Below are 16,188 nucleotides of genomic sequence, written 5' to 3' on the forward strand. Positions count from 1 at the left end.
GGTAAAATGGTTCAGTGTAAGAAACGGATATGGTTTCATCAACAGGAATGACACCAAGGAAGATGTATTTGTACACCAGACTGCCGTAAAGAGTAACCCCAGGAAGTCCCTTCGCAGTGTAGGAGATGAGACACCGTGGAGTTTGATGTTGTTGAAGGAGAAACGGGTGCGGAGGCAGCAAATGTTCCAGGCCCTGGTGGGGTTCCAGCGCCAGGCCGGAACCATTAGAGACGCTGTCCCGTCGCGGGGGTCCTGCACGCAGTTACCAGCAGAGCTACCAGAATCGTGAGAGTGGGGGAAAGAGCGAGGGATCGGAGAGCGCTCCCGAAGGCCAGGCCCCACAGCGCCGGCCCTACCGCGGGCGCCGGTTCCCCCTTACTACATGCGGGGACCCTGTGGGCGTCGACCACAGGATTCCACCCCTCCTGTGCAGGGAGAAGAGATGGAAGGTGCTGACAACCAGGGCGCAGGAGGACAAGGTAGACCAGTGAGACAGAATATGTATCGGGGTTACAGACCACGATTCCGCAGGGGTCCTCCTCGCCAAAGACAGCCTAGAGGGGACAATGAAGAAGATCAGGAAAATCAAGGAGATGAGACCCAAGGTCAGCAGCCACCTCAACGTCGGTAGCGCCGCAACTTCAATTACCAACGCAGATGCCCAGAAAACCGTAAACCACAAGATGGCAAAGAGACAAAAGCAGCCGATCCACCAGCTGAGAATGCGTCCGCTCTGAGGCTGAGCAGGGCGGGGCCAAGTAAATGCCAGCTTACCAGCTCTACCATCATCCGGTAGAGTCATCCAACGAGAAGAAATGAATATGAAATTCCAGCAATAAGAAATGAACAAAAGATTGGAGCTGAAGACCTTAAGTGCTTGCTGTTTGCGCATTGACCAGATAACTAGAACTATCTGCATTAGCTATGCAGCATGGGGTTTTTATTATTTTTACCTAAAGACGTCTCTTTTTGGTAATGACAAACGTGTTTTTTAGAAAAAAAAAAAGCCTGGTTTTTCTCAATACACCTTTAAAGGTTTTTAAATTGTGTCATATCTGGTCAAGTTGAGATTTTTAAGAACCTCATTTTTAATTTGTAATAAAAGTTTACAACTTGATTTCTTCAAAAAAGTCAACAAACGGCAAGCACCTGTTAATAAAGGTCTTAAATAATTGTAAAAAAAAATTCTAGTAGTTTTCAGAGTCTGAACTAGTTGATTTAATTATTCTTTTTTAGTAGCTTTTGATTTCTACATTGTAGAAGTAAGTAGGATGTACTTGTTACTTAAAAGTTTTCAAATAGTTCAGATGTACATACAGTAAAAGTTTAAAGTTTTATCTAAATTCAATGCCAGATGTAACTATTTTTAACAGTTTGTGTTTCTGATATCTGTTCTGTATTTTTAAAACTTGAGAAAATATTCTTCAACTCTGAGTAACTTTTTTTTTGTTTATAGATATTAAAATGCATGCTGTGGTGAAAAAGTTACACTTAATTGACAAGATAATCGAGTATTTAAATGAATGTGTATGTCAGGATGGTGAGGTAAGACTAATATGTATCTATACATATTTTTACAGATAGATATTTTTATTAGATCTGAAAGTAAACTCAGATGAATTTGGATAAGTACTTTGAAATTAAATCCTGATTAATACTGTGTACCTTGTTTAGATTTTTATTTCTAAGAGTGAAATCTATAAGAGAAAACTAATCTTAACTTTTTAAAAGACATGTTAAGTGGAAGTATATGCAAAGCTTATTTTCAGTGGAAAATCATTCTTTTTTTAAAATTAAAAAAATTTTTTTAAATGTTTATTTATTTTGAGAGAGACAGACAGAGTGCCAATGGGGGAGGGGCAGAGAGAGAGGGAGACACAGAATCCAAAGCAGGCTCCAGGCTCTGAGTGTCAGCACAGAGCCAAACGCGGGGCTTGAACCCACAAACTGCCAGATCTTGACCTAAGCTGAAGTCGGTCGCTCAACCGCCTGAGCCACCCAGGCGCCCGAGTAATTCTTAATATTTATTTGCCTTTATGTTTGACACAATTTTGATGAAAAAGCATGAAATTTAGAATAAGATTACAGTTTATTTTACCTTGCCTTAGAATTGCTGATAATAACGTCACTGTCTTTTCCCGCCTGACCAGGTTATGGAGTGCTTGACGCAGCCGTGCCTCACGCTTCTGAGGAAGGTTCTCTGCGCCGACCCGGCCATGCGCATGTCCCTCGCACAGCAGTCTTCCCTCTTGACCGTGTTACTCAGAGGTGAATGAAATAAGTTCTGCTAACCATTAGATCTGTCTTAAGCTCTAAGTGTTATTCTGTAAATGTAGGTAACATGTAGTTTCCATTTTGCTAACAGAATAACAGCGTTTTTCAGTGAATATGCTGCTAAAAATACCCATCACAATGGACAATGTCTCTTTTGTGGAAGTTTCCCCGGAACCCTGTTACTGAGTAGGCCTCAGGACTGGGACAGGCTGGAGCCTCTGCTTGTTCTTTGCACACTGACGTGGCTCTCGTCCGGTGACCAGCGAGGGAGACAGGGCTGAGCTCCTGTCACTCCTGCCGCGCTCCAGGGCCCGTTTCCGCAGCGTTAGCCGGCTCGTGCGTCCCGTCCCGGTGTCGGTGTGTGTCCCGTTCCGTCGTTAAACGGACATGCAGAGTGTACACCCCGGCCATGTGGAGTGGCCGCTAGACCATCCGGAATGACTCTGAGCATGAACTTATTGTAGTCTATAAAGTGCGATTTTTTTAAAACCCATTTTATTGTGTTTAGGTTGAAAAACTCCATGTAGTTCTCTTTTTTTTTTTTCCTTCTGACCATTCTCAGTAGAGAGCTTGGTAACATTTTGTGCTATTTTCTTTCTTAGAAATTTAGGCTACTGCTTTTTTTTTTTTAAGAAAGGTGTTTTTTGATGTTTTTAAAAATAATTTTTTTAAACGTTTGTTCTTGACACAAAGAGAGAGTGTGCTAGCAGGGGAGGGTGAGAGAGAGGGAGAGACACAGAATCCTGAGACAGGTTCCAGGCTCTGAACTATCAGTACAGAGCCCGCTGTGGGGCTTGAACTCAGCAACCGTGAGATCATGACCTGAGCCAAAGTTGGACGCTTAACTGAGCCACCCAGGCACCCCAAGGCTATTGCTTTTAAATAATTGTAAAAGAGGCATTTTGATCAGATGTCTCAATATGCTTAATCTTGTTAATTATTGTAGGATTTATGTTCAAAATATTATTCAAATATAGATCAGAATGTAGTATTTAATTTTAGCATTTTCTTTTCTTCTAACGGTTCTTACTTTCAAAGTGAAGAGTACACAGTTTATTCAACATAAGCATTGATAAAGGTCCACACTGGGAGGGGTTCTAAACAGAGCTGGGTGTCCAGGCTCACACAGTCGTGAATAGGGTATAAACTTCTGCAAGTTTTACATAGATTGTTCTGAGGAAGAGTAATAACTGTGGATCTCGAGTTTTCTTTAATTGTGTTAATTATCTTCCTATTAACCTTATTCAGTAAAATTCAGTCCCTAGTTTAGGTTTTCTTTATTTTTCTTTTCAAACCTAATTCTTATTTTTATTTACTTTTCATCTATAAGCGTGATTTAAATTATTCAAGCATTCATGAGTGCTTACTAGATTCAAATACACTTTTTAAAAATGTTTATTTATTCCCTTTTTTTTGAGAGAGAGAGACTGAACATGAATGGGGGAGGGACAGAGACACAGAATGGGAAGCAGACTCCAGGCTCTGAGCTGTCAGCACAGCCTGAGGCGGTGCTCGAACCCACGTACTGTGAGATCATGAGACTCACATGAGATGAGACTGACTGAGTCACCCAGGCGCCCCATTAAATACACTTTCTAAGGCAACACATCTCTACCCTTTTAATATTAACAATTATTCTGTCTCATTGACGTTTGTTAGAACTACTTCAGCCAGTCTCAAAATGAATGACAGCATTTCTTATAAATGGATTTAGTTTCAGGGTAAAATTAGTTTTTTTTAACCAAGTACTCAACCAGGAAAATTCATTCCTCAGCAAATATTTATTGAGTATATACTATGTGCGAGGTACAACACTAGGCCTTGGGGATATATTTACTGGCGAGCTTGGTCATTGGCCATGTTGGAGCTGACAGTTGCAGTTGGAGACTTTGACAAATGCGCTAATCCTGCCTGTCGTAGTGGCCTTCCCGGTGCCGGAGGGGATATCCTGAGTTGATTGCGCAGAGGGAAAACTGAGAGAATGCTTCCAGGAAGTGTGAACTAAGATGGAAGTTAGAAATGAATAGGAGTTCAACTTGAGAGGGTGGATTTCTAGGTAAAGGGAGCCAGGGGCATGTGTGAGAGAGAATGGTGGGTTTGAAATGGTGGTTGGTCAGGAGTGACTGGATTTTGGGGGCATGAAGGGAAAATGATGAGATGGGGCATCGAGGTCCGCTCACGCAGGCCTGGGAGGGACCCGTGAGCAGCGCTGAGAAGCCATGTAGCTACGAAACAGAGAGGTGTGCGTTTTAGAAAGATTATTCTCTCCACAGCGTGGAGAACAGATGGCAGGGGGATAATAATTACATCATGTTTCAGACACACTGCTTTTAATTATAAACTCTATGTCTTGACAGAATCCTACCTTGAACTTCAGAGTTAGAAGTTAATGTAGAACTCCTTTATTACCCTGTCTTACAGTGAGGAAATTGAGATCTAGAGAGATTTATCGACTTGGCCAAGGTCATAACCAGATAATGGTGGAGGCAAGAAAAGAACTGAAACTTCTTGCCTTTGCTGATTTGTTTTTGTTTTAAATAATTACAGAGCTTATGCATCCTTATTGTAAAAGTTCAAGTAGTATGGAGTGGTACAAAGTAAAACGCTAGAAGTTTCTAAAATTTTTTTCTCAGTTTCCCCAAAGAAGAATGTGCTAGGTATTATTTGGCATATACCATTTGGAATGATCTTTTCTATATACCCATGTTGTATTTTTCATGATGACTTAAGTGTTTTGTTACTTTTCTTCAACTGAAAATGTCTCTTGAATGTCTTTCTATGTTATTACATGTGAGACTGCCTTCTTTAAAAACAAAAGCAAAAAACTGCATAGCGTTTCAGAGTTTCAGTTTGCCGAATTAATACTAATATCTCTCTTGGGTTTCTAACTCTAACAGTAATCCTATTTTATGGCCATCTTCTGCATACTCTGTACTTGGAACTGCTGGGTCAAAGGGATTTCACAGGGTACGGTTCAGTGCCCTCGATCACTCCCGTTTACAAGCGCCTGTCTGCCTCACAGCCGGGCTAACGCTGAGCGTGTCTCGTTAAAACAATTTCTTTAATCTTATTGGTGAAAGTAATACCTCATCATTGCTTTATTTGCTATTTTTTTAATTTTTAGGGAAGGTGATTATCTTTTCATGTATTTATTATGTATTCCAATTTCTTATTCTACGAATTGCCTATTTTTCTGTTGTATTTAATTTCCTTTTAATGGCATGTAGAGCTTCCCTTATGTAACAAATGGAAACCTTATGCCTGATTTTGTGTTATAATTTTCTTCCAAGCTTTCTAGCCTTTTGATGTATTTATTTTTCTATCCTTAGCCTTAAATATTTTATGAAAGTGAATAAAGCAACTGAGCTTTTCATTGGGCTCTATAAGGAGAGACTTCTCCGATTCCAAACTCCAAATTCTAAAGAGGCTTCTATTTTTTCTGTTACATGATTATAGTGTTGTTTAAAAAATGTAGGTCTTTATCTAGAATTGATTTTGATAGATAGTGTAAGGTAGAGATCTAAATGTATTTTTTTCATACCGTAGGTAGTTGTATTGCAATAATTTCTTATGTTTTTGGAAATATGATCGCTCATTCTATCCCCACTGATATGGAGTACTACTTTATCATAAATATATATATCAATACATCATACTGTATTGCAATGATTTCTTATGTTTTTGGAAATATGATTGTTCATTCTATCCCCACTGATATGGACTGTATTTCTATTTCAGTTCATTCCTATTTTTTTAAGCATTCATTTACTTTTAGGAGTAGAAAGAGAGACAGAGAGAGGGGGAGACACAGAATCCGAAGCAGGCTCCAGGCACTATGCTGTCAACACAGAGCCTGACGCAGGGCTCGACCCCACGAACTGTGAGATCATGACCTGAGCTGAAGTTGGAGGCTTCATCAACTGAGCCACCCAGGCGCCTTAGTTCATTGCTATTTTCAGTCATGTCAATTACATGTTGATATTTTCCTTTTCTTACAGTTAGGAAAAATGTCTTCTTTTGCAACTAATGTCCTCTTGCTACTTTCCTGGATTTGCTAACTCTGTATTCTGTTGTCATTCCTGTGTGATCGGTACCACCACCATACCTAGTTGGTTAGAATTTCATAGTTGACAAACACTGAGAAATCTTAACATTGGGAAGGTTACAAAGGTGGAAACTGAGGCTTATTAATACTAAAGGATTTGACCAGAAGCTACTTCAGTTACGTCATGGGGCTAGCCTTATGTCTTGTTAGCTCAGAGCAGTTTCCTTTTCCATTATCTTTTTGTAAAAATTTTTTAAATGTTTTTTTAAATTCATTTTTGAGAGAGAGAGAGAGACCGCGTGAGCAGGGGAGGAGCGGAGAGGGAGAGAGACACAGAATCCGAAGCAGCTCCAGGCTCTGAGCTGTCAGCACAGAGCCCGACGCGGGGCTCGAACCCATGAACCGTGAGATCGTGACCTGAGCTGAAGTCAGAGGCTCAACCGACTGAGCCACCCAGGCGCCCCTCCTTTTCCAATATCCTGTTGTAATAAATAAGACACACAAATTAAAACCACACCAACACGTAGGCAGTGTTTTAACACCAAGCGTAAGTTCTCTGATTATATGTCTGTCGGAAAGGGCAGGGATCAAATAAGGAGCTCTTTGAATGAGCAGACTTTAACCGGAGATAAAGGACTTGGCGGCGCTTCCTGGAAGTGGGATCAGTGTGCTTCTTTGTGTCACTGAGGGTTACTCACACGGTACGGGTGAGTGGATCTGCATGTGTGGTTCCTGGACCAGCGTGTGTGGGACTCTCAGGCTCCAGCCCAAACCTGCAGAAGCAGAAACTCTGTTTTGACAAGCCCTCCAGATGATCCACATATGTTAGTGTATCTGGGTTAATGCTGCATTTCTCGGAGGATGACATCTCTTCCCTTTGAGTTAAGATATTTTAAATTTGAAGTTCATTTTGCTAGAGGTAAAAATATTTCATGAAGTTAATACCTCCTTTTATTTTTAGTTTCCCTGATATTTCATGAAGATCGTACCGTTGTGACTGAGGTCGGAGCATTATTTTGTCTTCTCTTATTTGATGAAGTATCAAGAATGGATATGTGGTGAGCCATAAGAATTTTAAACGTTTTTTACTTTAAAAAATTTTTTTTAATGTTTATTTTTGAGAGAGAAACAGCAAGAGTGGGGGAGGGGCAGAGAGAGAGGGAGACGCAGACTCTGAAGCAGGCTCCAGGCTCCAAGCTTTTAGGACAGAGTCCGACGCGGGACTTGAACCCACATCCTGTGAGAATATGACCCGAGCCGAAGTTGGACGATTAACCGACTGAGCCACCAAGGCACCCCAAAAGTTTTTTACTGAGTTATTTAAAATTTCTGAAACAGTGTCGTAGCAATGCCTGGAAGTTTCTGAATTATGAAATCATGCTTTCCATTTGGGTTTGAACAAGCAGTATCAGAAAGCCCATGGGCTCAAAAAGTCCACTGAACTCCTATTTTTTAACGTTACTGAGCATAAAATTGAAAAACTACTGAAGGAATTTTTGTCAATACCCTTTTTAGTATGTATTTTCAATTTTATGTGTTTTTTCCTAAATATTTTATTTAAAGACTTTGGGGAAGATGTCAGCACGATACAGTGTCTGATTAACACTGACCTTGAGCAGGACCAGGTGGGAGGGGCCCGGTGTGCCCTGCCCGTGCCCCCGCCATGCCCACATTACGTGGGTCGCTCTCCCGAAGAGCCTGGTTTGCGCCTCGGCAGCGAGCCAGGCGGTAGCGGGCGTGGAACCGTACAAACGGTGGAACCGGTTGCGACTCTTGGTTGGAGTTTCAGTCGAGGAGGGAATTGTATTTGTCACATGAAACCACAGTTCACGCAGTTGTTTCTTTTGTGTGTTTGTGTGTGTGTTATTTTTTATGAACTAGGTCCATTAATCCTTCCAGGAAACCTTCTTCACCACCAGTCTTCAGTTTGCCTGTTTCAGTGTTTAGAAGGTAAATGATTTATTTAAAAAAATTTATTTTGAAGGTAGAATGTTACAGAAAGGGAAAGCACAATCCGTAGGTTGTCACAGTTTTTATCTGCTATTTAAATCGCATGGCTTGGAGGGTTTTAATGTTTCCTTACAGTGGTGCTTCACGGAGTCCGGGACACCCCCCCCCCCCCCCCCCCCCCCCCCCCCCCCCCCCCCCCCCCCCCCCCCCCCCCGCCGCGGCCGGCTTTCCGCGTGGAAGGGCGTTCCGAGGGGCCCAAGGGCCTGTCCCATGAACAGACGTGCTCACTTCCCGTCTGGACTCAGCCCTTGTCAACACACGTTGACACGTTCTGTCTCCCTCAATGTGTTTGTTTATTTATATCTATCTTTTCCTCTAATGCTTTTGAAAATAAGTTTCAGATGTACTTTTACTTCCTTTCTAGTTATTCCAGCATGTACCTCCTTAAATTAAGGGCATCCTTCTACATAGCCACTATAGTATACATGATCACATGTAAGAAAATTAAAAAATAATTCTGTAACATGATCTGATTTCTCCAATTATATCCAAAATAATAGTTACCTCTTAGAGGTGGGCAAACGGAGTAATTGACAAGAAAGGGAACAAAGAGACTTTCTGAAGGGATGGAAATGTTCTGTATTTTATTCTGTGTGGTGGTCATACAAATGAATGCAAATGGAAAAATTCATCAGGCTGTATATGCACTGGAAATCTGTGTATTTTAAAGAGAAGTAAATATTAATAAAACAATGATTAATTTAATAATGACATTCCATAGCTTGGTAGATATTACATGTAGAATAATCACTTTCACTGCTATGTAACATTCTGTTAAATTTATCCACAACAGTTTATTCATTCTCTGGTCCGAAGTCATAAGGCATAAGGGTTGGTTCTGGGTTTTTATTCCTGTGTGCACTCCTGTAAACACGTATGTTTCCTGGGGTGCTGTCAAGAGCTCCTTTCAGATAAATTCTGGAAAGAGGGAAGCTCCTTGTTTGTAGACACCACCACCCTCTCTGGTCTCCGGATTTGGCTGGGCCATCGAGCTCAGCATGGCTGCAGGAGGCCGTGCTTGGAACGAGGCTGCATGTGTCGGCGCGGGGACCTGTCTTGGCTTGAAGACCCAGGTGCTACTAGGAGATAGAGTGTCTAGCTAAGTGTGCCGCAGGCATATTTCCGGGGCCCCACAAGACATGTCACTTGCAGGAGCCTCAGCGCTCAGGGTGCTCAGGGGTCTGGCTTCCGATCATGCCTTTACAGTTTGCTCCCACACATCATGGCCCAGGTGTGGGAGGCATTTTAACCATAAGCAAAAAAAAAGCAGCTCAGTGATACTGTGGACATTGCGTATCTGTTTGATTGCCCTCGGTTGTCCTAGGAGCCAGCGTATAGAGAAGGAGAAAGGGTTTTCTTGTTCCTTTACTCACAGTAATTTTGTTATCTTAAAACTCGATGCCCCTCTGGTAGATGTGAGGCGGTTTTTCAAACTGGTTGTGATGCATTAATTACTGTGATGCATTAATTACCCTGTGCCTTTTATTCCTTTCTTCCTTCTGTGTTCTTTAGGCTTAGTTGCAGTTTGTTTTCTAACTTACTAAAGCGTTTCCCACTGATTGGTTGCCTTGCCTTTTTCTATTTGGTGAAAGTCCTTTCCCTTGAGCTCCATGCCCTTCCGGCAGTCCCATGAGTCCGTCAGTGTTTTCTTGCATTCCACCACAGAGAGATGTCATCTTGCGGTTCCCGGTCTCAGACCTGGGGTTAGCCATTTGTCTAAGGAATCTCAGTTTCTTTTGTGGAAAATTCCAACTTTTCAAAAATATTTTCTTAAACTATTTAGCCTCATTTGAACATCAAACTCTCCCTTAGCTGTTTTTTTTGAGATACGTGAAGTGAAAAAGCACAGTAAAGGACCCCCTTAGAAATCTTACCCAACTGTATTTATGTAACATTAGTCACAGCTATGTGAATTAGGGGTTTGGAATATGTATTTTAGGAAAATTATTTTTTTACATTTGAATATGCTAAACTTTGCTGTTAAACACTATTAAATTAACTTGGACTGGTTTAAGAGATACCGCTATTGAATCTGCTGTTAGATCTAAAAATGTTTCTGGGCCCTCTGGGCGGCACACGGCGATTGAGATTGGTGAGGCAGCTGTGTTCTCAAGTGGCGTCTCAAAATGAGTCTTAAAGAGGCTAACTGAATTGCCTGTGTTCACAGCAGTCCCTAAGCAACAGTATCCGTGCCATGTAATTGATGAATGATAGATAATATACAGTGTTTGGTATAAAGGAGGCACTCCTGTTCTAGCTTTTACCTTTTATGTGTGGCTTACGTGTAGCCACAGGCCTTGACCTGAGGGGCCGTTAGTTATCTCTGCGAACAATCTAATACAACACAGAGTCAGGTAAGTCTTCAGGAAAGAGTTTGGAAAGTATTTTTGGGAATTTAGAGAATGGCAAAAGAATAATTGAAATACTGTATACAGCATGCTAACCGTCCAAACTAGGGGCCGAGGGAGCGGTCTCTGTCATCGGGAGGCGTAGAGCTAGCCCTCCTTTGTAGCTCGTCGGTTTGAGTAGCGTTTAAAGATTTCAAAGTTTGTAAGAATTTGTATACGTTTTCTTTAGGTATCATCTCCCGGTGCTTGTAGCTGGCCACCATGCCGTGAGTCCTTACTCCACAGTTGTGCCGTTGTCTGCGGATTGTTTGGCCTTGAAGCCGGTCTCAGACATGCTGCGAATGGCGTGGAACTTGTCCTGGCATCACGGGATTGATGGTCTTGTGAAGCACATGAACTCTGAACCTGAAGTCAAAGAGTAAGCTATTACATTTAGTTGAAAACGCATTTATATCTAACTAAAAATTTTTTTAAATGTTTATTTATTTTTGAGAGAGAGACAGAAAAATACCGAGTGCAAGTGGGAGAGGGGCAGAGAGAAGGGGACACAGAATTCTAAGCAGGCTCCGGGTTCTGAGCTGTCAGCACAGAGCCTGACGGGGGACCTGAACCCACGACCGTGAGATCAAGACTTGAGCTGAAATCGGACACTTAACCAACTGAACCGCCCAGGCGCCCCCATATTTAACTAATTATCAGTCACTTAGGTTTTCTTTTTCCTTCAGGGCAAGTGGCTTTTTTGCTTACTGTTCTACTTTTTCACTGAAGATTGTAATTTTTACTTTGCTTTAAAGATTACGTGTGTTCATTACTTTTTAAAAATGTCACACAAGGAAATTTAAATATAAAGTATGTGCTCTATTCTGTTTTAGAAATTATAGAAAGTTTGATTAATTAATGGATATAAGTCACTAGGAAAAGTCCTCTGGATTAGAGTAAAAGTTCAATAAGTATATGTATATGTTCTCATTATTGTGACGAAGATTACTTTGAATATCCTGATATTCTGATCTGTCAGGACTTTCTTATTTGCATGAAAATTCTATTTCTGTAAGCAGGAAAATGTCAGTAGAAACACTTAGGATGCTAGTGTAAAACTCTAATATTGACAGATAGGTATATACCATATTTTCTCTTTGCTGTGAGTTAACCTTTAAAATGAAGATAATGCGGAATTTTTTGGAGAGAGTTTACAATAAACGTAAATGTGAGCTTTTACTTAAATAGCTCTACATTGTTCTTCCACTGTTTCTGCTTGCTCAGATGTTCAGACGCGTTGAAGCTCTCCACAGAGGACACCCTTGCTCTGAAGGTGACACACACAGCTAGTGGCCTGAGGGACTGTCTCCGTTCCGTCGTGGAGGCTGCGGGCCACCGGGAAGTGAGGGCTGCCATCACGAGGATGAGTTTTTATCTTCTGAATGACAGATGGTCTCTGAAGGGTGGCGCTGGCCCGTGTGGGCTGACCTTGAAGTCCTTGGCCTGGCACACCACTCTGAACAGGTAAGTGCGCGCAGCTCAGGGCCGCCACTTTCCAAGGCCGGGACTGAATTGTACTTGGGGTTATCTCTACATCTTTGAAGATAAGAGCACGCATCCTTCTCCTTGCTTCATTAGAGATGTGTTTTGTCCGTAAGAAAGACTCTGCAATTCTTTATTATCTGTGATAAATGTCTCATGGTCGCCAAAGAGAAAAATTTTCCTGAGTCACTGCATTTTGGAACTAATGATAAACAGCACAGTTTCTGTACCCGATCGTAGGACATTTTGCCGTCACGAAAGTAGACGATTAGGACAGACCTGAATGAGCAAAGTGAGTGTCTGCTCCTGTTCACCTTGTGAAAGAGCCGAGACCCCCGTGCCTGGTTAATAGGTTTGGGGCACCTGTTGCGGGCTGTTGGATTTCATCTTGCTTTCGTTTTGTTCTTCAGGAAATTATCTCATGTTTCTTTTTACTCTGAATTTCCTGAAGCTGATTTTCCATGGAGATCCTTTAGTAGTTGCTGGGGGGGCTCTGGCTTACACACGTAACACGCCTAACTAGTAGCACATGGCTGCGTGTGAAACAGGACCGACAAGCAGCCTTTGCCAGCGGTTTTACGTTTTAATCTTCGTGTGAGTTTAGTCTGAGATGCATAGCTTTCTATGAACCACAACGTGTGCAGTTTTCAAAATGCGAGGCCCAGTCAGTTTCTGAACTGGGAACTCAAATGTCTCTCTCACAATTCCGAGGCCTAACTGGCCGTTTGCAGTGCGGTGCTGGGACCCGCCAGGGTCTCTGAGAGCCGGCCGCCTGATTCCAACGCTTTTGTAAGTCCGTTGTTGAAGCACAGCCATTCTTAAAAATGAAATTATGAAAATTTACAGTTTAATAAGTTATAAGAAAAATAAAGGTAATCTCATCACTCCGTGATTATTTTACAACATTTTGCTGATACTTGTGTTCATGAGGTTATTCCCGTCTGTTATCTCCGTGCTGTGGAGGTGCCGCACGGCAGCATGCGTGTCCCTGCGGGTCCCTGCCAGACGCTGGCACACATGTCCCCACGGGTTCCTGCCCCCTTCTGGTTCGCATGTCCCCGCGGGTCCCTGCCACACAGCGGCATGCCGTATGCATGTCACCACAAGTGTGTGTGGTGTTGGTGGCTTCTGTTGGCCACAGGGACCAGTTTGCACCCTGGGACTGGCAAACACAGCAAATCATTGCGTTCGTCACCTGGTTGTGAGGTGCCTGTCAGCACGGCGCTGTGAGGGGCTAGGACCCCTGACGGTGTCTGTTTCCATCATAGGTTCCTGCAGGTGCTTCCTGCTGGCACTGAAGACGAGAAACTGCTGATAGATATCGTACACTTTTTAAATAAGTTCTTGAAGGAACAAAGAGAAAACTCGTCAGTGGAGCTTCTCAACTGGCTTCTAGAATTACTTCTTAGACAGGTAAGTGTTATTACGGAGTTGAATTTTAGGTCTAACAAATGATTTATTTGTAAAAATTAGTAATGCTATAGAATGAAAAAAGTGGGGCACCTGGGTGGCTCAGTCGGTTAAGCACCCAACGTCGGCTTAGGTCATGATCTCACAGTTTGTGGGTTCGAGCCCCGCGTCGGGCTCTGTCCTGACAGCTAGCTCAGAGCCTGGAGCCTGCTTCCGGTTCTGTGTCTCCCTCTGTCTCTGCCCCTCCCCTACTCACGCTGTCTCTCTCTGTCTCTCAAAAAAAAGAAAAATAAATAAAAAATTATAATAAAAAATGGTTTTTATATAGCCCATGTTTAATAAAGTATTTATTTAAAACTTTGGAGTAGAGAAGTTTTTCTCCAAGAAGATACACAATTAGAACCTATAAAAGAAATTGGTAAATATTACTACATAAAAGAACACGTCAGGGATCAAGACAGAAACCCTGTCCCCCAGGATTACGTTCTAGTGGGGTGGCGCAGACAAGGGTGCTCTCCAGGGGGCATGGTGAGTGTGATGAGGACCCGTGGAACAGGCTCAGCGGCCGGGCGAGGCTGGTGTGGAGGGGCCCCTAGGGGACCCAGCGGCCAGAGAAGGCTCCCCGCAGGGCCCCTCTGAGCACCCGGTAGCGGTCAGAGTCAGCCATACAGGTGTCTCGGGGAAGAGCATTCTGGCAAGAGGGGAAAAGAATTGCAGAGGCACTTGGCTGTCGGGGCCAGATTTCCAGAGCAGCCAGAGGTCAGTGTGGCTGTAACTGGAGGAACAAAGGACAGGGTAGGAGATGACATAAGATGAGGATATTCAGAATCAGGCCAAAGAGAACCTTGTAGGCGAAGGAGCGTCACCTAACAGAGAGAGGAGCTGGTGGAGGGTTTGAGGGGAAGAGTGACAGGGTGTGGCTTACGTTCAAGACCGTGGTAGCAGCTGTCTCCGGAGCTGGAGGTGGCCTGATGGAAGCCGAGAGGCCGACAGGAATGCAGGGCAGGGAGGGTAGCGGCGCCGAGGGGTGACGGGGCCACTGGTGGAGGGGGGGGCTCCCGCGCGCTTGCTCTCTCTCTCTCATGCACACACCCGTGCAGGACTGTGACTAAGCGTGGACGTTATGGTCATGGACTGCTATTTAATTCTGAAACATGAGAAGCAGAAATAACTAACACAAGCTAGGGGATGAAAGGAGTAGGTCAGGTGAGAACATAAAATAAGTCCAAAATATCATAAACAAGATTCTGTATGTACATGACTCTTTGATTGGATGTTATATTTTCTTAGGTATGCCTGTGTTTAAAATTATTATTCCAAGTTTTTCTTTTTTTAGAACTATTTATTTATTTTAAGAGAGAGAGAGAGTGAGCGAGCACTGGTGGGGAAGGGGCAGAGAGAGAGGGAGAGAGAGAATCCTAAGCAGACTTTGCACTGTGAGCCCAGAGCCCAGTGCAGCCCTCCATCCGACAAACCATGAGATCGTGACCTGAGCTGAAATCAAGAGTTCGGTGCTCAAGCAACAGAGCCACCCAGGCGCCTTACAAAGTTATCTTTTTTTTAAATTATTTTTTTTATGTTTATTTATTATTGCTACAGAGAGAAACAGAGCATGAGTGGGGGAAGGGCAGAGAGAGAGGGAGACACAGAATTGGAAACAGCTCCAGGCTCTGAGCTGTCAGCACAGAGTCCGACGCAGGGCTCGAACCCACAAACTGTGAGCTCATGACCTGGTCAAAGTCAGACGCTCAACTGACTGAGCCACCGAGGCGCCCCACAAAGTTTTCTTTGATAAACTTTATTTTTAGTATTTTTGTTTGGCCATTTTTTCTTTCAGATTCCCCTTGTTTTCAATTTGCGTAACTTAGACAAAACTTATGTCCAGTGGAGGGCATTAGTTTTGTTGGCTTCTGTAAGAATGGCGAGAAATACTTTAAACATAGTTAAAAAAGCATGATAAACAGAACAATATGTATAACACAAGTGACAGACGGCAGACTAATTCCTGAAAGTGCATAATGAATAAGTGAAACCTCGATAAGGTGATAGAACTTCTGGAGCACACGGACTTCTAGGTTTTGCTCTCCTATTGTTCTTGAGAACGATTTCATAGCACCGTATTTAATGTTTAGTGTGTTTTGATTTTCTTTCATCATTTAATTGTTAAAAATATTAACAAAGTATTTGGAGGCAGTTATTTTCTGACCATTTTTAATAAAGCAAAGCAGTAAAACCTTATGTCACTATAGTTCCTCTCTCAGCTTTTAGGTATGCTTAAATATTTTAGAAATTGGATATTAAAATATTATTGGAAGAATCTCTGAAACTTTTCCTCTGAGTTTTTGATAAATCGATTTTTGATCTATACATTTTTTATAAATTCATAATCTTTTTGGTCTTTTTTAAAGAAAAATAATTTCTAAAACACTCTCCTCCTTAGGTTGAAGCTCTTCTAATCTGGGGGTTATGGTTGCTTTGTGTAGTTATGATGGGCTGGGATTTAGCATCTCTTCTTGAAACTCTGTGCAGTAATTGAATGTTTGCTCGTCAGACTTTGTCCATGAGTTGTACAGTAGAAAA

General features: G+C 42.5%; 1 protein-coding gene and 1 pseudogene across 7 annotated transcripts in view; both read left to right on the forward strand.

The window, feature by feature from the left end:
- The window catches only part of LOC115277637, a 2,419-nt pseudogene extending 1,413 nt beyond the window's left edge, over positions 1 to 1,006 (forward strand).
- Positions 1 to 16,188, forward strand: part of RTTN (rotatin) — a 146,723-nt gene that overhangs the window by 53,710 nt on the left and 76,825 nt on the right. For all 7 annotated transcript variants that reach the window (XM_029921776.1, XM_029921777.1, XM_029921773.1 and 4 more), the window contains 7 exons: positions 1,457 to 1,545; positions 2,151 to 2,268; positions 7,281 to 7,377; positions 8,201 to 8,269; positions 10,907 to 11,095; positions 11,941 to 12,180; positions 13,467 to 13,611. In XM_029921776.1, the coding sequence (XP_029777636.1) occupies positions 1,457 to 1,545; positions 2,151 to 2,268; positions 7,281 to 7,377; positions 8,201 to 8,269; positions 10,907 to 11,095; positions 11,941 to 12,180; positions 13,467 to 13,611 (947 nt within the window). The remainder of the gene's footprint in view (positions 1 to 1,456; positions 1,546 to 2,150; positions 2,269 to 7,280; positions 7,378 to 8,200; positions 8,270 to 10,906; positions 11,096 to 11,940; positions 12,181 to 13,466; positions 13,612 to 16,188) is intronic.

Source organism: Suricata suricatta, chromosome 14 (genome assembly GCF_006229205.1).
Source record: "Suricata suricatta isolate VVHF042 chromosome 14, meerkat_22Aug2017_6uvM2_HiC, whole genome shotgun sequence".
Lineage (NCBI taxonomy): Eukaryota > Metazoa > Chordata > Mammalia > Carnivora > Herpestidae > Suricata > Suricata suricatta.